This window comes from Bombyx mandarina, chromosome 04, assembly GCF_030267445.1.
Source record: "Bombyx mandarina strain Sakado chromosome 04, ASM3026744v2".
NCBI lineage: Eukaryota > Metazoa > Arthropoda > Insecta > Lepidoptera > Bombycidae > Bombyx > Bombyx mandarina.
The window spans coordinates 17070284-17096895 of NC_143211.1; the positions used below are offsets into that span (position 1 = coordinate 17070284).

At 40.5% G+C, this 26612-nt stretch overlaps 1 protein-coding gene across 1 annotated transcript; it reads right to left on the reverse strand.

Annotated features, from left to right (window-relative positions):
* Positions 1-221: 221 nt before the first annotated feature.
* On the reverse strand, positions 222-25772 carry LOC114253398 (cilia- and flagella-associated protein 43). The gene is made up of 31 exons (XM_089727158.1): positions 25637-25772; positions 24314-24477; positions 22806-22904; positions 22192-22354; positions 21256-21466; positions 20820-20948; positions 20145-20329; positions 18992-19094; positions 17378-17626; positions 16025-16160; positions 15302-15465; positions 13732-13885; positions 12976-13188; positions 12329-12540; positions 11872-12018; positions 11420-11577; positions 10567-10759; positions 9702-9822; positions 9239-9357; positions 8589-8756; positions 7722-7895; positions 7008-7135; positions 6717-6911; positions 5463-5588; positions 4788-4893; positions 4038-4196; positions 3197-3310; positions 2671-2814; positions 1983-2135; positions 1397-1533; positions 222-403 (listed from the first exon to the last, which is right to left on the reverse strand). Exons 1-31 carry the CDS (start codon positions 25693-25695, stop codon positions 262-264), a joined length of 4725 nt encoding a protein of 1574 aa, XP_089583284.1. The 5' UTR covers positions 25696-25772; the 3' UTR covers positions 222-261.
* Between the last annotated feature and the right edge of the window lie 840 nt (positions 25773-26612).

A 26612-nucleotide genomic window follows, 5' to 3' on the forward strand; every position in this document is an offset into this window, starting at 1 on the left:
GTTAGAGCTAGTGGAGCTACCGAGGTAGCTAGATCATCATCAATAGCTAGAGGGTAAGCTCCGGTGGAGACGGCTTCGTTACGGCGACGCCAAGCCACGAAAAGAGTTGATAGTCTTGTTAAATTTATTGGATTACTTTATTTTTTCTCAATTCAAGTTCTCGACTACTCGAGCCGAGCGCAAAACCAAAAAAGAGTTGCAAATTAAAAGACACACAGTACTATTATTTATCAATAGTTTATTAAGACTTTTACCAATAGTTTAATTAAAAGTACGAAAACTAGCTAAAGTTGGATACGTCTTCAAGCGGAGCAGTTCCAGTTCCGTCTGTAGCAGTACTATGGTTGTGTGATTGACCTGGACCTCCCGGATCAGCCGTCCGCGCATCACCAGGGTCTCCATCCTGCAAGATCGTGGGGATCCATGACAAAAGGACGGGAGTATGCTCTTAGATTTTAGCTCTGAATATAAATATAGTATTACAATGGTTATAGTTTTTACTGGTGGTAGGACCTCTTGTGAGTGCGGACGGGTAGGTACCACCACCCTGCCTATTTCTGCCGTGAAGCAGTAATGCGTTTCGGTTTGAAGGGTGGGGCAGCCGTTGTAACTATACTGAGACCTTAGAACTTATATCTGAAGGTGGGTGGTGTATTTGCGTTGTAGATGTCTATGGGCTCCAGTAACCACTTAACACCAAATGGGCTGTGAGCTCGTCCACCCTTCTAAGCAATAAAAAAAACCATGATTAGTCGACAGGATACTGCAATCCTTCCGTAGAACGACAACGGCATAAGTCTTCAGCGATAGGCAGCGGGTTGGCTGTGCATCTGCCATTGCTGATGTCCATCAACGGCTTTGGCTATTACCCTCAGCCGTATGCGTGTTGGTCACGGTTCAACAAAACGAGTGTCAACCGCGAGTTTAGAGCAGTGTTCGTAGAACTGTCAGCCACAAGAAATCCAGTGCCAACGGATCGTATATACGATGATGCTTTTCGCGCTTACCCGCCCTCAGAGTGGCGAAGAGATGTGTTACATATCCAAATAATACAGGTACCCCAAAAGTGTAAAACCCATATCAATATTTTTTTTAAATTTTATTTATTGCTTAGATGATTGTATGAGCTCACAGCCCACCTAGTGTTAAGTGGTTACTGGAGCCCATAGACATCTATAACGTAAATACGCCACCCACCTTGAGATATAAGTTCTAAGATCTGAGTTTAGTTACAACGGCTGCCCCACCCTTCAAACCGAAACGCATTACTGCTTCAGGGCAGAAACAGGCAGGTCGGTGATACCTACCCGTGAGGAGTCACAAGAGGTCCTACCACCAGTAGATTAGTAGTACCAGTAGATAGTATTATTCATTCAGATAATAATTATTGACGGACCTTTCCTTAAAAACTTTTCTTATACGTATAGGCTCGAGAGGATCTTGGTGAATTCTTTTCTCGGATACTTTTACATTGAGATCGGCTATCACCTGCTCGAGACGATTGGCTTCAGTTTCAACTGACGCTAACTTCACCTGGAAAGAGAAAATGCTTAGGTTGATGTTAAATAAGTCGGAGCTGTAGTGGGGGTAGCGGCTGGTCAGTTAAATAAGAGTGATAAGAGTGACTACACACTTGTCGAGTTTGGTCTAATCAGATAATGTGATGTTCAAGTGCGGGTTTTTTTTTAAATCTTCAATTCTGACGACTTTTTACTGCCCGAAATCCCCAAATACTGTTTTCTTTGGGGTAAATAGACATCAGAACGTGAATGTGGGTTAACTTTTCAACCAATAACTTTACGGAAAAGGCTAAGTTATCAACATAATATATTTTACTGCGAGTAATTGTGCTGTTCCCCTGAATATTGTTCAAATCTCAAAATAAGTGCCTTTCGTTGATAGGTTTCTCATGAACGGCAAATCCTACTATCTGGCGAATGGTATTTGTGAATTAAAAACCCCTAGTAAAATTCAAGGGTCACCTCGAGCTCCTCCACTCTATGTATCTGCTCATTGAGTATCCTGTTAATGGATATCTTGGACGCGGCCATCTCCTTCTCCATCCGCATGTAGTCCTGCTCGTCGGTATAACCCAATTCCTTGTTTTTCAAATACTGCTGGAGTTCTTTTGGGATCTAAAAGGAAAATAAAATTCGTCAAATTTCAAAATTCAAATGAAAGGTAACTTTATGGTCGGTATGGAACTCTCGCTTATGAGAGCAGAGTATCTGAGGAGGATTAAAGGAACGAGTTGGTTGGCTTTGCACCAGACACGGCAGAAATTCACGGGGACGACGGATGTTTTGGGGCAAAATTAAATATTTTATAATATTTTCCTATATTAAACTATAAATAACATGAGAGGAAATGAATAAGTCTCTAATTATTTATCAAAGTTATAATCAGGGGATCAGGGCTTGTGTTCCGACTCCTCCCATAGCTGCTACTAGAGAGCACTCTATCATATGTCAGTATACTATAAGAGTACTTATCAAGGAAATATTTTCCTGAGGCTTCCTTATATTTCCTGAGCCTTATTTTATTTGTATTTTAAGTTAATTGTTTTTGTTAATTGTTGATTTAAATTAAGTTAATGCGTTTGTAGCGTAGACTTTACGCTAAAACCTACAAAAGATAGTTTTGTGAGGAGTTTTTTATATTATTTGATACCTTCAGTCGTAAGTACGAGCTGAGCTCCTGTTCCATGTGGCGCAGTTTCATCTTCATCTGCGCGTGCTCCCACTCCTTGCTGAGGATCCCTTTGCGGAAATCCATCTGCTTCTTCATCATTCGAAGTTTTAGTTCTCCTACTTTCTGTTGAGTTTTATTTCAACTATTATCGTTGTAAGACAAAATAAGTTAAGAATGTCTATTGCGACACCATTTATTTTGTTCTCCTAATAATCCAACATTAACGTATGGCTGTTCGTTTAAATAAAACCATTGATTTTTAGTTACCGTGATATGTTGCAGCCAATTTAGTTTGACGGTACTTTTCTATTCTTGTTTATTAATATCGATATTTTATTGATATCGATATTTTATTTTATTGAATTGAATCACTAAAGAAAAGTTTCAAGCAGAGTTATTAATATTGCAGCAGCTTGCAAACACAAATTCTCTTTTTTACCAGAAACGAAATTCAAAATTATTATCTTTATTTCACTGCCAAAATAATAAGCAGTTAAAAATTTACCAATATAACGTTGTTGATTTTCTCTATATCTTCTCTTCGGATGAGAGTAGCGTCATTGTAATCTTCCATGTGCCCTGTTGTGAAGATCTCAACCTGTCCTGCTGGGAGTACCAACTGTGACGTGCAAAGAACAACGTTTGAACAGGCGTTATGACTAAATCTGGACCTGCAAATCTCTTAACGATAACTAGATATTTTCTTGTGAAAAAGTATTTTGAATTATAAAACAGTTTGTTAGTTATGTTGAATGAAACACCCATAGCTTTTCGTCCCCATCCCGTCCATCTGCTGATACTTACTGGTCCTTACTGGTGGTCGGATCTCTTGTGAGTCTGCACGGGTAGGTACCATCGCCCTGGCTATTTCTACCGTGAAGCAGTATTGCGTCTCGGTTTGAAGGGTGGGGCATCCGTCGTAACTATACTGAGACCTTAGAACTCATATCTAAAGATGAATGGCGGCATTAACGTTGTAGATGTCTATGAGCTCCAGTAATCGTTTAACACCAGGTGGGCTGTAAGCTCGTCCAACCACCTAAGCAATAATTTTTTTTTTTTTTTTCTATGTATGTTCACCGATTTCTTTATTGGTGCTCCGCTTGCATTGGTCTTATCGTGATGTTATATACCCTATAGCCTTCCTCAATAAATGAGCTATCTGACACTGAAAGAACTTTTCAAATCGGACCAGTAGTTCCTGAGATCAGCGCGTTCAAACAAACAAACTCTTCAGCTTTATAATATTAGTATAGATGAAACGCCCATAGCTTCTCGTCTCCATCCCGTCCATCTACTGATAGGGACTGGTTCTAGTTGATAGAGGGGCCGGAGTCACGCCAGACCTGTACAGTTTTGTTCCTGGAGAGCAGCTCAACGTCCCTCCTGTGCTGCAGCACGCGCTGGTGCGTGTGCGCCAGCAGCGAGCGCCGCGCCGCCAGCCCGCGGCCCCACGCCCCCGCCGCGCCCTCCGCCAGCGACAGCTCCTGGCACACTGCACGCATCTGTACGGAACCGCATTCCACTTTCGTTTTGTTACTAAACTTACTGAACCCCTCTTTCAAACACGATATAGATCAGTTCAGTAGTATCAGTTTTGAGTGAAATAAGGAGCAAATAAATAGGCAAAGAAAAACATCTGTACAGAACCGTGTAGAACACGTTGGTTTTGTTACTGAAGTTAGTGGACCCCTACTTAAGACACAAGATAAAAGTGCCAATTTTGAATGAAATAATCAGCAAATAAATAGGCAATGATAAGAATTTTATTATAACCAGTTCACACGCTTAGTGTCAAAATACCGGGAAGAGATTGGCTTTCTTAACGAACTCTACGTTGCTTCTTTGCACTGTGTCGGGTACAGCTCAACAAGGAGGCGAATGATGACCTATTATTTTGCATCGATAAAATCAACGACTACTTCTTCTACACACTGTGCTTTATCACTGACAGAGTATGCGTCAATTAAAGGTATTTCAACACGTTATTAATGACTTCATTTTATCTCCACAATTATTTCAAATTCAAACTCAGAAAACTTTTATTTGAATTGTAGATTTTCTAAAATTATTCAGAATTTTAATTTCTTAAGTACCCGAATTTCGTTCTCGATTTTGGCTCGACGCAGCTTGCACATGAGGGCCCACAAGGCCTCGTCCATCACCGGGGGCATGTTGCTGCTGTGGTCTAGTTGTTCCACCCTGTACAACCAACACATTAACAACGGGCGTCTTTTAATTGATTTGAGGCCAAGCTCTAGACTAAGGGGCATGCGTTAATCATATACGTCTACTAACTACTTAAGATTCACATTTTATGAATTTAATAATACCTACTAGTACTACTACCTATATAAAGGTGTGTGTCAAATACATGGTAGTGTGTGTAATGTTTTTTTTTATTAATTCAATATATTTTTATGCATAATTTAAAAATATATTAACATTCTGCACTCCTACTATATATTTTCTATAAGTGTGGGAAATTTCATACTCCTCCGTCCACGCAAGATTCGTAAAAAGATAACAAAGTTTTTGCTTCACGTATTAATATATAAGTAGATTCAAATCCACGATCGACAGAAAAAAAAAATCATGTACTTATCAATCTATGTTTTACTTACTACCGTTAAGTTCTGGACCGTCCATTTTGGCAGGTGTAACGGCTATTCCGTTTTAAAAACCAAAACGTCCGTGGCACAAAGGGGTTTGACGTTGGCATGGGCTTGTGCGGGAATACGACATGTCGTACGACCCCTAAAGGCGTTTACCCCTTGTAGTAGTCGAGACAGTCGGGCGGCAGGAGCGGCGGCCTCACCGCGAGCAGCACGGCCGCCGCCAGCTCGTACAGCACGCCCGCGCTCGCCGCCGCGCGCTGCTGCCACTTCGGACGCTTCCTGCAGACACAATACGCACAACACCCTCGTAACAAGTCGTGGCCTAGAGGATAAGACGTCCGGTGCATTTGAGACGAGCGATGCAATGGTGTTCAAAACTCTGGCGGGTACAAACTTTTCTAATGAAATGCGTACTTAACAAACGTTCACGATTGACTTCCACGGTGAAGGAATGACATCGTGTAATCAAAATGAAACCCGCAAAATTCTAATTTGCGTAATTACTTGTGGCAGGACCTCTTGTGAGTCCGCGCGGGTAGGTATCACCACCCTGCCTATTTCTGCCGTGAAGAAGTAATGCGTTTCGGATTGAAGGGTGGGGCAGCCGTTGTACTGTAAAAACTAAGACCTTAGAATTCATGTCTCGAGGTGGGTGGCGGCATTTACGTTGTAAATACCTATGGGCTAGCTATAAAAAAACAGCATTACACATTTCGCATTTTAATTGTTTGATGCCTACCATATTATAATATCATCATATCACAAAGTTCATTCGTAATTTGATTTCATCTTTGATCGGACACTCGCTCTGCTACTCCCAGCAGTTATTGTTGTGTAGGAGTTGAAGATGTCACTAAAACATTTCCGTTGCTGAAAGGCCACAGGAGCCTCACCGAGACAGATGGAGAGAAGTTAAGCAGGTCAGATACAAGCAAGGCTTATTATTATATTTAACGCAGTTTTTAAATAAAATATCGAAAACGCTTCAATTATATTTCATATTGAAAAGCTGAAGAAATTTCACGTTTCTTCTGTAATATGTTTGCGGTACTCTGAACACAAGCAATGATTCTAGTATGAGGCAGTGCAGCACGAGTCTGTTCAATTAAGACTCATCATCATTCTCCTGTCTTTCTCCCAGTCACCTGGGGTCGGCGCAACATCTTTTCTCCTTCCATACTCCTCTATCATATACCATTACTTCACTTACTCCCTCTTACACATATCGTCTTTCGTGCAACTCATCTATTTCTTCTTAGGTCTACCTCTTCCTCTATATCCTTCCACATTCATAGTTAACACTCTCTTACTGTTCAAGTAAGACTAAAAATGCATTATAAGATTAACACAAATTCAAGTATTGAAGACTGCAAGAGATAAAACGAAATAATATTTTATCCAACTTACTTGAAAAATTTATAGCACTGGTCCACAATAATTGGAGAAAGATCAGCAAAGTGATTCTTGAAGGTCCGATCCAAGTATTTGTCCTTGACGACCAAACTGTCGTACGTATTCTGACAGTCCGTGATCTGATCCTGCATGGACTGCAACTCCTGGTTGAGGGTTTCCACTTCACCATCGTAGCGAGATATTTGCGCCCTAAAATGTATGATAACGATACGAAGTCATCAGAGCTCAGGGACTACGTTCGTTTCCCACCTTTTTAGCCTACACGATAATTTAGGGTTAACCTACCGCATATCTTCAAGTTTCTCGGCCATTTCAACACGATCCAGATTAGTTCGACGCAGACGCATCAAATTGAGGTTTTCTTGACCTATCACAGAGTCCGCTTTCAATTTCGTCAGCCACATCTCCTTCACCTTAATAAAAGAATCGTAGAGTTGTCTATTAACCAAATTGAAGTTTACTTTTGTCAAATTTGGTGTTTGTTGTATTCTGTAATTACCCAACCAATAATATTGAGTGTGATAAACTTAATTAATTAATGTCTTTAGAAAAATAAATTATATCTCTCAGACGGAATGAATATAGAGATCAGAGAGATCTACATTGCTAAGAATCAACCAAGTCACTTTTCTTTCTTTTTTTCCTGCCTAAGGTGATGGTCTAGAGATACCATATCACCGTAACCTTAACTAGTAGGTGAGCTCATGGGGCTCAAACCTGACGACATTGCTAACACGAATCCTAGCAAGAGCCGTGCTTCGCAGAATTTACCACCGGATCGGAAACGCGACCTACTGAGAAGATCCGGCAAGAAACTCAGTGGGCTGTGTCTGTGGGCTAATTTACTCGCTGAACCCTTCGTCGCAAGCGAAGGGTTCAACGAGAACGATGACCGGTGCTTGAGGTACCTAAAATCATCGTTAGTGGATCGGGAGGATCCGAAATGCCGTGTTTTGGACGACGACACCAGGTCACGCTAAAAGCTACTTAGGTGAAGACCTTCTGGTTAAACTTGACGACCCCTTCGTTCAGGAGCTGCGCAATCTTCGCGTACTCGGCGTGGAGCATCTTGCGGTACTTGTCTCTTTCTTCGTTACGGAACTTCACTTTTGCTTCGTAGTCGAACATCAGCCGCAGATCGTCCTCGTTGAAATGCTCCGGGTCTTTTTCCAACTGAAATGTTTACTTATGTATATACAAAAACATATCTTCTATGTCCCGCGACTGAAGAATTCTCGACTGGCTTTTATACTTTTTTATGAAGTCGTCGTGGCCTAAAGGATAAAGGACATCCGGTGCATACGTGTTGAGCGATGCACCGGTCTTCGAATCCCGCAGGCGGGTACCAATTTTTCTAATGAAATACGTACTCTACAAATGTTCACGATTGACTTCCACGGTGAAGGAATAACAACACCGTGTAATAAAAATTAAACCCGCAAAATTATAATTTGCGTAATTACTGGTGGTAGGATCTCTTGTGAGTCCGCGCGGATAGGTATCACCGCCCTGCCTGTTTCTGCCGTGAAGCATTAATGCGTTTCGGTTTGAAGGGTGGGGCAGCCGTTGTAACTAAACTGAGACCTTAGAACTTATATCTCAAGGTGGGTGGCGCATTTACGTTGTAGATGTCTATAGTCTCCAATACCCACTTAACACCAGGTGGGCTGTGAGCTCGTCCACCCATCTAAGCAATAAAAAATTTTAAAAAAAAACAGGCCTTCCTTCTTTCTTAGTACAAAGTCTACCCTTTGTCGCAGTTTATTTACGAACAATGTTATGAACTCAAATAAAAAGCTTAGACTAGATTTCTATTATTCAATTACCTACATCACACCTATGGTGTTCAAACAAAATGACTTGTACCATGCACTGTGGCATTGGAATGGGTTTTTTGATTTCCTCATGCCAGAGTTTTTCCAGTACACCGTCCATCATCTCCATTAGGGCTCGATCTTTGAAGTCGTCTTTAGGGCCAGGGTCGGGGGGCACGATGACAATTTGACTGGGGCTGATGTAGGGTTCAATGCTGCACTAGAAAAAAAATTAATGTTATTATTTGTATCGGTTAAAGCGGTTAGGCTCTTTTTGAAACTATTCATTTAAGCTAATAATATAACGATAAACCACTGCTAAGTTCGGTACCTACCGAGTAACCTTGTTAATTATTTTATTTTTGATAAGGTGTAGAGCGACACATGCAACTATCTTCCGGCCCAACTCCTTGATTAATAATTAAAACCTCAAGTGATTACGGGGGCCACTCTACAAGCCCGCAAACTAGGTAACACCAGGCTAACCAAGGCCGAGCTAATAACACAAAGGGTTTCTTAAGTAATATTTTTTCAAAATATTACAGCGTTTTAAAACAATGTGTTATCTAATATATTATGCTCAGATACGAGACTGCCCAGATCAGCTGCCTCTTCTATCTCTGTCTTCAATCGGCTTAATTTTTACAACTAAAGCTGTAAAATGGAATGTTCCATTGCCATTGAATGCCATTATTCACTTACTTCTTCAGGTTCGACTTTAATAAGTTTTTCGGGTTGTTCCTCTTGACGCCATACCGGATCTCTAATTTCAATGTTCAGATGATGAAAACTGCCTCTAAGATCTGACAGCTTATTCAATTCTGAAAACAAACTTGTCTTCGCCTAAAAGTCCAATATTCACTTCGATATACCTATTCACTTTTTAACTGAAGAGAGGGAAATAATCGGTCACAACATTTAGATTTTTTTTTTTTAATTATTGCCCTTGTAGGCGGTCTAGCATGGCCCACCCTGATGGTTAGTGGTTGCCGTCGCTCATAGATATCAGCAACGCCAGGGGCAGAGCCAAGCCACTGCTTACCATTAAGCAGCTCTTGAACTGACGTCAATGGAGCTAATGAACTGTCTAAAAGTCTTTTGCATAATTTAATTCGTTTCAATTGAATCTTTAAGGCTAATATTCTTTAGTTAAACAATATATCACCTTCGATGATAAATCGGAGCTTCAAGTTTCTGTCCTCAACGAGAGCCATCTCTCTCTTCTTGAGATTCATGAGGTCGTCGAACTGATTATTGAACCAGAGCCGCATGTTCTGGACGTTCAACTATAAGATTATTATTGCTGTCAATACGAGATGTAAATAAGCTAGTAACTGTTGTGTAATAATTACTTAGCACTGTTTATATATAATATAGAGCAATTTTATTGCTTATTACAATAACCAGTACATATTTAATATTGGTCATAGCCAGAAAATGTTATAGAAGCCCTCTCTTATCGTGCGGCTTGTCAATTGCTAACTCTGTCATACTGCACCATTTTTCTGGGGGCTCAATCTATTCCCTAGATCCTTGGGCAGAAGAGGGCAAGCGTGGTGTGCGACGACGTAGCCGCTGAACTCCCTTGCACTGTCACCTTAACGTGATCCCGAGATAATCCGTGACAGAAACGTAGAGATAGAATGGGTAACTGCGATCTCATGCCGCGTCCTAGCCCAAATAACCATGAGACCACACAATAAATTAAATCGTGTAATTAAAAATCAAACCCGCAAAATTATAATTTGCGTAATTACTGGTAGGCCCTTTTGCGAGTCCGCGCGGGTAGGTACCACCACCCCGCCTATTTCTGCCGTGAAGAAGTAATGCGTTTCGGTTTGAAGGGTGAGACAGCCGTTGTAACCGTACTGAGATCTTAGAACTTGTATCTCAAGGTGGGTGGCGCATTTACGTTGTAGATGTATATGGACTCCAGTAACCACTTAACACCAGGTGGACTGTGAGCTCGTCCAGCCATCTAAGTAATAAAAAAAATTTATTAGATAAAAATAAAAATGTCTCTGCAATGCCTTGGTGGTATGATGCAGGCCGTCCATTTGCAGGAAGGAGTATGCGAGTATCTGCGGCGTATGGGGGCGCGGGACCCGCACGTACAGCCCCGTGCTGGCGCCGCGCCACCACGCGCACCGCGGGACCTCCTCTTCCGACCGGCTCGACTCACTCTCCGCCAGCTGCGAGGCCGACCCCGACGTGCTGGGCCGGCTGTCGAACACACGTCCTTAGTTCGTTTAATTAGATTACTACAGGAAATTGTAGAGCGACGGTTATAACGATACCGACCTAGGGTTCTTCTCTTGTGTTGTATCATCCAGGCTCCGATTACAAATATATTTTGCGAAGCCACAGACGGAGAAGCAAACCAGGACATAAATGTGTTATATTTTACTTATTTATTACAGAGTCGACTGAACAAGCGCACCTAATGCTACTTCTGAGGCGGGGTGCATTACTATTTCGCTGCAGAAATAAGTAGATCGGGTGTTACACGTCCCGGGTCACAGGACGGTCTACCGCCAGCTATCAGGAGCATTTCTTTTTTTTTCTTATTGCTTAGATGGGTGAACGAGCTCACAGCCCACCTGGTGTTAAATGGTTACTGAAGCCCAATAAACATCTACAACGTAAATGCGCCACTCACCTCGAGATATGAGTTCTAAGGTCTCAGTTTTTACAATACAACGGCTGTCCCACCCTTTAAACCGAAACGAATTACTGCTTCACGGCAGAAATAGGCGGGGTGGTGGTACCTACCCGTGCGGACTCACAAGAATTCCTACCACCAGTAAAAGCATAATTAAGAGGTATTCTCATTTACGAAGACTTAACACAATACAAAAGAGCAATAAGTAATCTGTTGCCTACACTTCAGCTAAGCTTTTAGAGTTTTGTTCCGGCATCTCTTCGACCCAGGGCCGGAACACATCGGACTCGTTTTCCGCCTCTATGGCATACAATGCCTCCAGTCTCTGTAGTTCAGGCCAATTGTCCCGTTGAGTTGGCAGTACCGCAAAATTTTCTACCTGAATAGTAAAGAATACGCAAGTTTTTACCAACTTTACGAAGTCAACATCTTAATCACATTTCTCAGAAATCCTGTATCGTACGTAGCGTACACCTGTTTTCGAAACTTATGATAATATGACCAAATTAACCAACACTGAAGATTATTCCTTCTGAAATCACGAATAGAACGTCGCCGAAAAATACGATCGAATAGACCCGAAATTATTGAATGAAAATCATAAACGCGGAATTCAGCCGCACAAGCGTTTTAATTAACTCTACGACTCGCGAGAATCGAAGAGAACATCTACCTGATAGTGACTAAATATTGCGAAGATTTTGACTCTCGGAGAGAGCATGGTGTCCCAGCAATGTTTCTTGATCCAAGCGGTCACTTTGTCCTGGGCCACGATGCGGGCCTCCGTCTCCAGGCGGATCAGCTCGCGTTCTTTCTCTGCCTGGTTCAAACATAATCAGGCTTTAAATGGAACCATACGGAATTTTCATGTTTGTTAAGCCCTCGTTGGAATAATAAGCTGTTGATGGCATTTGTGTGGCTCTGACGAGGCACCGTCCAGGTGCAGTGGGTGGGCGCGGGTCGCGTTAACGAATCATTGTAACATTATAATGCCTGATAACGTCATGCCAAATCATGCAAATACGCTGCTGAATTGTACTAGTTACTCAAAATTCACAAGCGCTTGTAGTAACTTTACTTCTAGTGAGCCTGTGCCTGGTCTTCGACTTGTAAAATTGGTACCCGAATACCTGTTTCACCCTTTCCTTCTTATTCTCAAGATGAAGATTGAATTCAGCCAATGAAAGTTGATGCAATTCTGGCGCGACAAGATTTTCCTCTAGAAGTTCCACCAGCTTTGCTCTCACATTCTCGAATGACTTGACGAGCTCTTCGCGCTGATGCTTGTGGTCCATGGCTTCCTCGCGCACTTTCTTTTCTTCTTGAAGGTCCAAATAGTTTTCTAAATGAAACAAACCATAAAAATTGCTAAAATATTCAACTTAGCTTATAAATTAATCTAATTCGTATTTTAAACAGACTTCAAGACACTGGTAGTGAGTTCACGTTGTAATATTTATCCCATAGACACAGCCCAATAAGCTTTTCGCCAGATCTTCTCAGTAGGTCGCGATTTTTATTCTGTGTAGGTTCAGCGAAGCGCTGCTCTTTCTTGGGCTAGTGTTAGCAAATTCTCTAAGGTTGAGCCCGTGAGCTCACCTACCCGTTTGCACATAGCTAGAATAGCCACTTAGGCTACCAGCGAATAGCTAGGAAAAGACCTATAGTCTTTGGAGACCAATCAATAGACGGCCGTGAGATAGTCAGGGTCTTAGTGCCGATACGTGTGGGCTCGGGGTCGCGTTTTATTATATGGTTAAGCAGTTTGATCACTGACTCGTGTTCCCATCCAAAATGCTGATGGTTTTGGTGGCGTCGAACATGCTGATGTCCGGGGGCTCGAGGGGCAGCTCCCCCGCGTACTCCTCGTGCAAGCACGTGCAGCACAGCGTGTTGTTTCTGCCGATATGCACTACGAACTTGTTGTCTGCATCGATAATCGCTTGTTTGATTCCCAGTTCGTAACGGTGGGAAGCTACCAGTTTCAGGTCTGGAATGAAGGATTACTGGTTGTATTGTATTGTCTGCGCTTGAGGAGTTGGGTCCGTTTTAGCGCGTCACATTACGTCATGAAAATTACAATTGTTAGGTAGACGCCCAGTAAGTCCGAAAAGTAACTATGTTGTCAAAATTATTATTTTCATTATGTACTTTTAGCTAAATGTATTATTATTATAATTCCATAAATATTACTACAGCACCGTACAGCGTGTATTAGAATCGTTATCGAGGACGAATAAAGTGGTCAGTGCTAGAAATTATTGAAACGATCTCAATAACAATCGCGATCGAAACCGTCCAACATATTTTCAAATGATTTGTTTACATTATTAGCTGAACCATGGTAAACGGAAGATACGTGCTTGACAACTGCTAATTTGACTAATTGTGTTTTCACAAACATAGTTCTTCATTAACAAACTAAAGCTTAGTAAATTAATTTAATTTTCCGTTTAAGTTACGATGAAGGCATTAACATTTCGGGAACGATATGACCCTGCGTGTACGGTACAATATTCAGTTTTTCACTAACCGTATTGTTCCAGAGCCGGAGCTTTCCTCAAAACGATAAGACCATCATAACCGAAGCTCAAAAAACATCCATTAGCATAAATCCCGTCGAAATACTTGATGTCATGAACGGAGTCTATTATGGGTCCCATCTTTACGGATACAGTTACACCTTTCTGTGGAGAAACGATTCTTACTAGGTACATTTTATTTGGAATTTTTTGCGATATGAACTTAGGAACTTGAAGTGGGGGAGGAGGTTGAAATCCTACATTACATAAAATGAATAGACATTTTAGAGCCTAAGACTTAGTTAATGGCTAACCAGATCGAGAGAGTTAAAAATCTGTGGCTATAAACAAGAGATCCTGAAAGGTCTAAATGCTGGGCGGTTCGTCTGCCCATTCCTCATGTTTTAAAACAGGTTGTATCCCACAGTTCCATCTGGATTTAATATATGATGAATTCAAATAAAAGCTCTCTGCTGTTAACGCGCTATGCCTCCGACAAAAGCCTGCTCTAAAGATTCCTTTCAGCCCGTCCTTTGCTATGCGAATCCACATTGGACCCGCTATTTGTAAAAATACAATTTTGTTCAAATAATACGAACAGATTCGACTAATTTTAGAGATTTATTTATGGTTTTACGAAAGAAGAATACATCAGATCAGATCAGAAGATTTGAAGTCTGACTATATTCAAGTATTTTCTTCGGTATTCAGGAGACGTACTAAGACTTGTAGACATAATTAAAATTATTTTTTATTGTCATTATGTTATTTCTGACTTTTAATATAATGACAATAAAAAACGTGAGATTAAACCGACAAAATAATGATGGCTATCGTAAGCCTATATGAATATGCAGCTTAATCAAAATTATTCCAGTATTTTTTTGATATGCGAACAAGCAAATTACAGCACAGTCGAAAACTTTAATGCGCTAACAATCATCTTAAATAATCTAGCCTGGTTTTTGTCACACTAAGTAGTGGGTTGGCATTGCCCCTGACATTGCTGGCGTCCATAAGTGACAATAACCACTCACCATCAGGTAGACCGTCTGCTCGTCTGTCTACTAGGGCAATAAAAAAGCCAGGAGGTTCGGGAAACGACAGTCTATATTCGACACTCGGTAAAGAGGAGACATAGAAGTTCCGTGAGCACGCCACTTCGACAAAGCGGCACGACACGAAAACCCTCTCATCGTGGCCGCCGGTAACTACATTCCCGATCCTGCGGACAAAATGGAAAGCAGTCGACGTCGCCTCAAAACACGTCATTTCGGATCCTCCCGATCCACTAGCTTTGCTTTTAGGTACTTCAAGCACCGGTCATCGTTCTCGTCGAACCCGTCGCTTGCGACGAAGGGTCCACAGGCACAGCCCACTGAGTTTTCGCCGGATCTTCTCAATGGGTCGCGTTTCCGATCCGGTGGTAGATTCTGCGAAGCACTGCTCTTGCTAGGGTTCGTGTTAGCAACGTCGTCAAGTTTGAGCCCCGTGAGCTCACGTACTAGTTAAGGTTACACTGATAGAGCCTCCTCAGCTTAGGTAGGAAGAAAAAAAAACCTGAGCATGTTATTGACCAACCTCTCCGGCTAGTTTCAGGACGTGGTACTCCTTGCTGAGGTGCGGTATAGCGACCATTGTGTCGCTGTCGCTAAGCGGTATGAGCCTCGCATACGGACCTTGCATCTTCCCCGCAAACTTATTGTCTTTCCCCGTATCAGCATTAATACAGACGATTCGCTCACCTTAAATCATTATTATAACAATCGTTATTCAATTAACTACACAGATACAAAACCGTTTTCATCACGAGCCGATTTAGTTAAGACACCTATTTAAGTACAGGGGGTAGGACCTCTTGAGTCCGCACGGATAGGCACCACCACCCCCCTGCCTATTTTTGCCGTGAAGCAGTAATGCGTTTCGGTTTGAAGGGTGGGGCAGCCGTTGTAACTCTACTGAGATCTTAGAACTTATATCTCAAGGTAGGTGACGCATTTACGTTGTAGATGTCTATGGGCTCTAGTAACTACTTAACACCAGGTGGGCTGTGAGCTCGACCACCAATCTATGCAATAAAAAAAAACGGAAGAAACTTGTGTAATGAAGGCACATCCAGATTTGTCAATACCGAATCAACAACTCTGACCTCTAATTATAACTTATTATTTGCTATGGTGCGTAATAATAATAATATACATTCATTATTTTCTATCCCTCTCTGTTAGCGAAGGTTGAACATTTTGGAAGACTTCATCCTACTCGCCTCACTGTATTTTTGTATGCTGAGCTTAAGACACTAACCAATAGAATATTTATCAGAGAACAGAACGAGACAGAAAGCTCGCATCGCATCTCCAACTTTCATCAGCATACAGTCAGCCAGCCCGCGGCCGAGTTCCACGTATCGCACCAGAGATAGCTTGTGATCTTCCGACACCTGGGTGAATTTTGTTTTACAGATCAACTAGCTGAACCCCTGCGATGTTACTCGCGTTGATTTCGTATCGCGGGTGACGCTGCGGGGCGAAGCTAGTTTAAAAAAGTAGCCTAAGTTACTCCTTATATCATCAGCTACTTATCAGTGAAAGTCCCGTCAAAATCGGTCCAGCCGTTCCAGAGATTAGCCGGAACGAACAGACAGACAGACAAAATTTGTAAAAAATGTAGGTATGTACCGTATATGCATATAATATGCATGTAGTAAAAAACGGTTGTTTCAATATCAACACGCACCGGAAGATTCAGGGTGTGCTAAAGTCTAGTGGTATTGGGAATGTAATGACTTATGCTTTATTGTATTGATAATAAATGATTATATTGTCAATAAAAAGCACCAGTTACTAAATTTAGAGTCTCAGGATTCAAAAATAATATGAAATATTGAATGATAATAGTCTTTCTGGTATTTTTTCTAGAAATTAAATTTCGCAGCAATGCGTACTCTATGTTAAGTCTTTTTTTTTTATTGCCCTTGTAGGCAGACGAGCATACGGCCCACTTGATGGTGAGTGGTTACCGTCGCCCATGGACTTCAGCAATGCCAGGGGCAGAGCCAAGTCGCTGCCTACGGAAGATGCGGCGTCCTATTGATTTATGTTGCAAAGCATTCTTGCACACGGTATAAATGTGTAGGACAGCCGTAAGAGAATACCATTGAGACTTCAAGTTTGCATCTCCAAGTGGGTAATGATATAACATACACTTTATTTTATTATAAATTAATAATTGAATAATAACGGGCGCCGATTTCTAAGTAAAACAACTTTTACGGCTTAACCTCACGTTTATTACTTTTATAGTATTATTTTGGACATTTCGAATTCTTAAGTTTGCGTAGACACAGATGGTTGTCCGAAAATAATAAATCGGGATTAAGCTGTTAAAGTATTTTTTAATCGTATCTACAACTGGATAAACTATGAATGAGTAATATGAGTTGAAGTCGTCGTGACCTAAAGGATAAAGACGTCCGGTGCATTCGAGTTGAGCGATGTCTATGGGCTCCAGTAACCACTTAACACCAGGTGGGCTGTGAGCTCGTCCAATCATCTAAGCAACAAAAAAAGCTGTCATGCTGTATTTCAACTAAACTACATAGACGTACTATAGACGAAAAATATTTTAAAAATTAAGAGCACTATAGACGTGTGGTACCTTATAAATAAACACATGTCCAGCAGACATGGCAGCCGCTATCAGTTCCCTGCCGGTTGGCGAGAACACCACGTGCGAGACTATCTGGTGGGTCAGGCACACGCTGACCAGTTTCTGAAGACCATCAGGCTTGAAGCCGAATAAGGCTAATCCGTAGTTATCTTGTTCTTCTCCGTAAATCGCTAGGACCGGTTCAGCGGGGCTTGCTTCGAAAGAAATATCGTTTCCTTCTATGTACTTCAGAGTTACCTATAAACCGACTGTCGATATGTATATGATGCGTTACAGTAACACAATCTATATTGATTTTAACTGATATAACTGGTGGTAGGACGTCTTGTGAGTCCACACGGGTAGGTACCACCACCCCGCTTATTGCCGTGAAGCAGTAATGCGTTTCGGTTTGAAGGGTGGGACAGCCGTTGTAATTACACTGAGACCTTAGAACTTATATCTTAAGGTGGGGGGCGCGTTTACGTTGTAGATGTCTATGGGCTCCAGTAACCACTTAACACAAGGTGGGATGTGAGCTCGTCCACACATCTAAGCAATAAAAAAATAGAAATATATAGGCGGTAAGTAGACATTTCTAGAAGTAAAACACATCATTATTTGATTTATTAGGGATGACCTATTGAGTGAAACTAAAAACCACCACACGAGCGGATCAGAGATAGTTGACTGATGTTGGCCCAAACGAAGCTTCCCGGTCCCCGGGCTGGGTCCATTGCGAAATTCCGCTGCCCAAAGACTGCAGAATCCAAGCAAATGGTTTTATATTTGTCAAATACGTTTGGAGGATGATCCTTAATTTGTTCGTTTCATCTCTCGTTTACTTCTTTCTTTTGTTGTTGCATTTATCTTGTCATCAAAAATTTTACATCTTTTTTAAATATCTTTTTTTTTTTATTGTTTAGACGGGGGGGGGGCGAGCTCACAGCCCACCTGGTGTTAAGTGGTTACTGGAGCCCATAGACATCCACAACGTACCTTGAGATACAAGTTCTAAGGTCTCAAGTATAGTAACGACGGCTGCCCCACCCTTCAAACCGAAACGCATTTCTGCTTCACGGCAAAAATAGGCAGGGTGGTGGTACCCACCCGCGCGGACTTATAAGAGGTCCTACCACCAGTAAAAGTAATCTCTTTTGAAGTTAGGATTTTTCTTGTTTTCTAATTTCGAAATTTCTAGATTTTTTTCAAAAAAATAATAATTTGAGTTGTTTTTGGTATAGTAATTTATTTATTGAATACTGTTACTACTTATAATTACAATTGCATGTAGTCCCTAAGAGACTAATTAAACACATTTACTATATATTATAATATATTTCTGTAAGGGATTCTAAGTAAAGAAATAATTAGACAATTTATCAATCATGAAAGCGACCACCTCTTCGCAATTGGGACTAGTTACTGATTTGATTTCTATGATCTGTTTTAAGCAATGCAGTGGTCTTCATTTTACTGACCGTTTTACAAATATCATACATTTGAATAATATGTTCGTAGATTAGTCATACCAAATAGCAGTTGTACGACACTGGGTACCCATTATTCAACTGCATAGTAATATTCGTTGGACATGTTAACGCTAATTTCAGATGTGCTTACCAATTTTGCGGTTTCAACTTCATACACACAAAGGACTCCTTTCATGTTCATCGTAGCCAAGTACCTACTGTCGGGGGCGATCAGTTGTATTTTAGAAATGTCTCTGGAAAAAAAGAAGCAGGACAATCCCAATCCGATCTCAATTTTTTTTTTTGAAATGATGGAAAATAAAGTTATGCTTATTTAGGAATCTATACTAATATTATAAAGAGGAAAGATTTGTTTGTTTGTTTGTTTCGAATAGGCTCCGAAACTACTGGACCGATTTGAAAAATTCTTTTTCCATTAGAAGCCGACATTGTCCCTGATGAACATAGGCTACTTTTTTTTAAATTTTTTTAATTTTATTTTTTTGGTTTCATGTGTGTTTTAATGTTTCCGAAGCGAAACGAGGGCGGGTCGCTAGTATTTAATATAATATAACCCAACTGTTTAACCTAAATTTAAATTTTCAAAATAAGTTTGTTATTTAGGAACACAATTCTAATTTAAAGGGGTCAATGTAATGTTAAATCACATACAGTATTAAAGTAATTAATTTCAGTTGACATTATTTGATTTATTTGAAGTCGTCGTGGCCTAAAGGATAAGACGTCCGGTGTTCGAATCCCGCAGGCGGGTACCAATTTTTGTAATGAAATACGTACTCAACAAATGTTCACGATTGACTTCCACGGTGAAGGAATAACATTGTGTAATAAAAATCAAACCCGCAAAATTATAATTTGCGTAATCACTGGTGGTAGGACCTCTTGGGAATCCGCACGGGTACCTAGGTACCACCACCCCGCCTATTTTCCGCCGTGAAGCAGTAATGCGTTTCGGTTCGAAGGTTGTAACTATACTGAGACCTTAGAACTTATATCTCAAGGTTGGTGGCGCATTTACGTTGTAGATGTCTATGGGCTCCAGTAACTCATAATCATTCTCTAATCATTCTCTTGCCCTTTTTTCAGTCACCTGGGGTCGGCGCAACATGTTTTCGCCTACCATACTCCTCTATCATATAGCATTTCTTCGCACACTCCCCTGCCCCTCCCATCCTCACGATAGTGTAAGAGGGGAGTGAGCGAAGACGTGAGCGTGACACGACTCTCATGGTAAAAATTCATAAACCGAAATTTCAATGTAAATTAAAATTGATAACTGCTACCGTTGCTTGAACGCCACCAGCTTCACGTCAGGCTTGTCCTCATCCCCTGTGACCTTGTACAGGAGCCCATTGGCAGTCCACACAGCTGCGACGTCACCGGTGCTGTTGGACACGAGGCTCACCACGTCGTCTGCTGGTGTATGCATGAACACCACTTTCCACGCGCTTTCAGATTTTTTCAGTGACTGAAAAGCGTTTTTCGTTGTATTCAGACGGGCAGGTTGTAGTTGGTCAAAGTCTGTCCTAGCCTTTGCCATTAGCTTAATTCCTTGTCACAGTTCCAACGTTTTGTTATTGTATGGAGTTAACTTTTGCGCGATCGAGAAGTTAAAAAACTCGCACTAAGCACACTGGACGAGTAAGGTACTCCACGGCTTACGTGGTCTCGTATGAATGACGTGAAGACTATGTGATAGGTTGGGGAATAAGTTTCTTCGCAGTTTTTAAGAAAATTTACAACATTTTTTAATGTAGTTTATTTACAGTTAACTAAAGTATATTATTTCAAATAAATTGAATGGTAAAAATGTGGTATTATTTGAAGATTTAAGATTGGCACTGGAATTTCCAAGGCACTAATTTCTTTCATAATAATTATATCTTATGATAATTCGACAAGATAGTAAATGAAGTTACAAATGTTTTTCAATGTTCCATTTAAAAATCCTGACTAACCCTTAGACATTTATCAGGTCCGTAGATCAGAATCCCGTTTCCAAAGGAGCACATGCAAGGCTTGACAGTGCCCGCTATGTCTTCAGCCCACTCCAAGCTAGACACCATCCCGATGCCATCAGACAGGAGCTGTTCACAGATAGAAACCTCTAGAATATCTTATACCAGCTATCTTTAGTACAAAGAGTAGTGCATTTTATTTCCCATTCGATCTGCAATTTTGAGTATCTCTCGACGATCGTTATCTGGTAAGAATCACATTGGCGATAAGGTTTCTTTTCTTTTTAGATAAGGCGATAAGATTTCTTTTCAAATTTCTTTGCGTTGTAGGAAAAAGTACAACAAACCGAATCTCCCTCTACCTATTCGCCTATGCCTAAGGCGGGCCTAATACGTCAGCTAGTACCCTACGACTTATAATGTTGGCCAAACTTACAATGTACAATTTAGCGGTCGGATCGATGGCATACAGCTGGCCGTCGCTCGTCCAGCAGACGTCCACGTAGGGCGGCTCCGACACCTCCCACCCTGTTTTCTCTTCCTTGGCGCGTCTCATCATCAGGCACCGCTTGTAGCACTGCGCAACCTCCCAGACTATCAAGCCTTCTCCCCAGCATTCGCAGAGGAGCATATGAGTTCGACTCGCTCTGTACAGTGACACTTATTACATTGTTGTCTAAAGACTCATATGTATAAAATTATTAGTTACGAATTACTAAACTTAATCGAAATCAATTCTCTCTTTCACTAGCATTACCTCGATGACTTCTTGCAATCTGTTTTTCTAATTTTATTCCTATAGAATACTATAGATGAAGTAGTACATATTAATGTTTTACTAGTACAATTTCTTCGCGTACCATATCTCGTTTAATGTATTTAAACTTTAGTACCATGAACAATTTATTTATAGGCAGTGGCTAAGATTAGTCTCGTGTGTAATAATGTATCTAGGTACGTAAATGAAAATTTTAATAATTATTTTATTGTGTTTGTAACACAAAATAACATGAACTTTAATGGTGCCAAATCCTACATTCAACCATTGTAAAATGAACAAACATACATAGGAAGATTTCTCACGTCTTAAAAATACAGTTTTACTTATGGTAGGTCGTATTGTGAGTTCGCACGGGTAGGTACCACCACCCTGCCTATTTCTGCCGTGAAGCACTAATGCGTTTCGGTTTGAAAGGTGGGGCAGCCGTTGTACTGTAAAAACTGAGACCTACGAACTTATATTTCAAAGTAGGAGGCGGCATTTACGTTGCAGATGTCTATGGGCTCCGGTAACCACTAACACCAAATGGGCCGTGAGATCGTCCACCCTACAAAGCAATAAAAAAAAACATAAAAATGACTATGAAAGTACATGTAAATCTGCTTTCTTCGAACGACTCCCGTCGGTATGCACAAGAGTCTTTGATTTGTTCGCCAACTCCACACCGAGACGACGTAGTTAGGAAAACCGCTAAACCCCGCCACGAGGTCAGATTCCATCATGCAAATACCCTTGTATCTGTTCACGTCACTGTCTGTGGAAAAATATAGGATTAAGCATTTTCAGCTTAGGTATTTTTTTTTAAAGTCATACTAATTTCATTTTCTACTTGAATATTTCTAAAATTTTGATTATGTTGAACGCAGTATTCTACCGGCATCCTATTTCTGTCCCAAAGCGTTGGGGCTAATAATGTAGAGTAGGGCTACCAACCTACCCGTGCATATTCATAGCATGTCATAGAAGTAAAGCGGCAGCTATCATAGACCAGAATCTATGTACATGACAGATGCTTAACATACTAGCAATAGGTAGGCAAAAAACCATTTGATCCGTTGGTCTACCGAGCATTTTCACTAGTACGGTGGAAGATTTTCCCTCTCCCGATTGATTACCTCCAAAGGGGCTAACAGTTTAACTAATCGCAACATTTTATCATTTCCATTTAACATCACCCAATGTAAAAGCTAACGCTATAATCTTACCTCTGAGCTCTGCTAAAATGTTGAACGAAGGATATGTGACGATGAAGATCCGAGGATTTTTCACTTTTTCAGCGAATGCAAAGATATTTGTTTTGTGACCTACCAACAGAATCGTACAATAATATAAATGAAATCATAATTAAATGTGTAATTGAAGTTACGGTTTTAATGAAATATAATATGGGACGCTAAAGCTATAAAGGATTGAATAGATTAATCTAACATTAACCAACCCTTCATTTACGTATAAGTACCAATTGATATGGTTTCAGAATCTTCCAAATGTATGTTGTCATTTTTACATATCGAGCATCTTGAATCGAGTTGCATGGAGTCTTTGATACGCTGATTTATATGAAAAAACGACTGGGTACGTCTGATTTGAAATCGATAGAGATTATATAAGATCTATATTTATAGATTTAAAAAGTGTATAGCTTTTAGGATTGGCGTAAATCCAGTGCTATAGGTACGTTTGCCGGATTTTAACAACGTGAACGCCGCAACTTCACCTTGAACTTGATCGTGAATTCAAATTGCATCGCATGGTTGAATTCAATTATAAACCTATTTAATGATTTTATTGAAATAAATCTAGCTTATATCAGTACCCCATAGACACTCATGGTAGGATTAAACCGCGATTCGGCAAACGCAGCTCGGGGTGTCTCCGGCCAGATGACGATTTACGAAAGGCCAGCGGTACGAACTGGAAGAACTGCAGACCGAGCTCAAAAGCACGTATTAGAAGAGGCCTACATATATTATTATGTATGTATGTTCAGCTGTGGACGACTCTGGGCTGCTGTTGCCTGATGATAATGACGATGCCAGTATTTCATAAAAGAGCAACAGTAATAAAAACAGCTTGGAGAAGTTTCATCAATGCTATTTGCAAACAATGTAATACAAATAAAAATTGCCCGACGGCCTATCGAGGGAACGCAATGTGCTTAGATTACGGGTCTTTTCAACGTGAAATTATTAAATAGAAATTATTTGAGCTCAGATTTGTTACGCCTACACTAGGTTAGTAGTTTATTGCCTTTTCGCAGCGAATAAGTCTTAACGCCCTTGTATGATTTTCTGGATGAATTACGGTTGGTCCTAGCACTACTGCTTCCCAGTATAATTATGTTACGCAGGTAAGAGTAGCGACATCTATCGCCGAATAGTAGAAACGAACATCGAAGCTACTCGACTTGCACAAAATGTTCTCGATAAATCAAGGAATGTCGTATCGACTACAAAAGCGTTGCAGAGATGGCACGAAGTCAGTCAGTAAACGGATCTACTCGATGCGAAACAGCGAACGGATCATCTGAAGCGAAGCGGAAGAAGTGAATTAAGAATTTTGAAGTATTCTAACTGTTAATACAGTTTCAATTTATACTTCGGTAGAATTTTTATTTATCCCGAACCCCAGCGCGTAACAATTATATTCTACAATTTTTACAAATTCATGTTAATAAATCTGTACGAGTCCGTGTTGAATGAATAAAACATACCGGCAATAACGTCCACACCATCACCCGCCTTTTCATTGTTAGCAACGTAAACTAATTCAGTATTGTGCTTGAAATTAAAGAATATGATGTACACATCGTGTCCCACGGCGAAAACGTCTTTTCCAATAAATGTTAGAAAATCTAACCTATGCGGGATCGCCCATCTGTTTAAAATATAAATAATAACGAATAAGTTAAGTATTGGCTGAAATAGACGGTTAAACGAGGCAATGACAATGTTACTGCTGATTTTCAACGCAATCTAAATCTCAATTATAATGGAGTAGTGATTATCCTTTTCTTTAAAGTATAACATCAAGCAATCGCTGCTCGATAGGAACAGACGAAAATAGTTTTAAATTGCGGGGACAGAGCTTATGCCCCACCGCGTTATTGGTTCACGGCGGAATCAAACATGACGGTGTTACCAAACCATCTGATTTCAAAATACTAGCCATCCTATTAGCTGCACTCTCCGATACCACATTTTTTATTTTTTTTTATTTTTTTATTGCTTAGATGTGTGGACGAGCTCACAGCCCACCTGGTGTTAAGTGGTTACTGGAGCCCATAGACATCTACAGCGTAAATGCGCCACACACCTTGAGATATAAGTTCTAAGGTCTCAGTATAGTTACAACGGCTACCCCACCCTTCAAGCCGACTGCTTCACGCCAGCAATAGGTAGGGTGGTGGTACCCATCCGTGCGGACTCACAAGAGGCCCTACCACCAGTAATTACGCAAATTATAATTTTGCGGGTTTCATTTTTATTACACGATGTTATTCCTTCACCGTGGAAGTCAATCGTGAACATTTGTTAAGTACGTATTTCATTAGAAAAATTGGTACCCGCCTGCGGGATTCGAACACCGGTTCATCGCTAGATACGAATGCACCGGACGTCTTATCCTTTAGGCCACGACGACTTTTGACCCAGCGTGGTATCGTGGGGTTATGAACTGGCGACATCTCGCTATTTAAAGAACGTCAGCTCAAAGGCTTAGCGCTCATGTCGCCGTCGATCGTTGGTCCGGTGTCCAGTGAGGGTAAGGAACCTGGGTGGCACGTCCTCCGCACGAATTGCGTCATCTTACTCCTAGTCTGTCTCAGATGAGCTCGGTCTCAACTGAGCTTGGGACACAATTGTTGAGCGATTCGAATCGGACCGTTATATTGTTTCTATAGACATGGGTATACACACAGTAATGTTGTCAATTAATATCAGTACCTAACAATTTTTCGATTCTTTAAATGTGTAAATGAACTATTTCATTTTTTTCTAGATATCTTACAAATAGATTTATTTATGTTAATACATGCCTCACTTTAGGATTGAAGGTTCCTTCTGTTTCCGCTGATTGAACAGAATTTTCCACCATACTTTAGTCTATTTTTTTCTCTATAAGCTAAAATTAATTCACTGTCATTAAATAAATACTTCAAAAATTAGTGTGTTCTCAATTTATTTGCTTATGATTTCTCCGAGGTTCCCTTGGTAACAAGCTAATGGATTTTTTTTGTAGCAGGCAAATGAAATATTTTTAGATATCTATGTATGGTACGGCTTCCTGCATCGCCATTGTTGTCCGTGTTGAGTTTAAAAAATTGTCAACAACTTTTTTATATTAATGGAATGGAAGGAAACGAGACGAAACGAAATTAGACGAGATTAGGTCAAATCGAATAATATCCCAGTCAATGGTAAAAATATAGTGAAACATCAGAGTTATAAAACACCTGAGATTTATTTTCTATTTGCATACATATGACACGAAGTTTCACAGATGCTAAACCGTTAATAAGTCATTAGTAGGTACTATGTACTAAGTACTATGTAGGTTAGTGGATCCAGGTCATTCAAAACGTACTTTAGAGCATCGATGTTTGGCTGGTGTGTGAGTCGGGTCAGGAGTATAATTAGTGGCGAACATAGTATGGGAGTTATCGAATTAAATCGAATAAGTTTTACAGAAATTACAGATTCATCTATCCATCGGTTCAGAGTAAATAGTTAATTTAGACATTGTTTCTAGGTAGTCATTGTCATTTAATGTCATTTAAATTGTGGTGTCTCTGTGAACCGGTAACTAGCCATAAATCTAAGAGATAGATAGATAGAACCGGTAACTAATAAACTAATTAACATGAGCTGGATGGTGTGCGTCTATAGCTAGATCAATAAAAATGGAATTAATTTTGATTGGATTTTTTTATTGCATTTGAACTTATTACGGAGCTCAACAAAAATATGTTGATTTCCAACGAATGTGTGGACTTATTATATTTCTTATTTGAC

Excerpts from the sequence above, each read along its gene's own strand:
- LOC114253398 (XM_089727158.1), bottom strand. The coding sequence starts at position 25,695 with ATGGTGGAAAATTCTGTTCAATCAGCGGAAACAGAAGGAACCTTCAAT. Across the intron at positions 5,589-6,716 it reads CAGTGCTATAAATTTTTCAA|GAAGCGTCCGAAGTGGCAGC; the intron begins GTAAGTTGGATA and ends TTGTGTCTGCAG. Across the intron at positions 1,534-1,982 it reads ATAGAGTGGAGGAGCTCGAG|GTGAAGTTAGCGTCAGTTGA; the intron begins GTGACCCTTGAA and ends TTCTCTTTCCAG.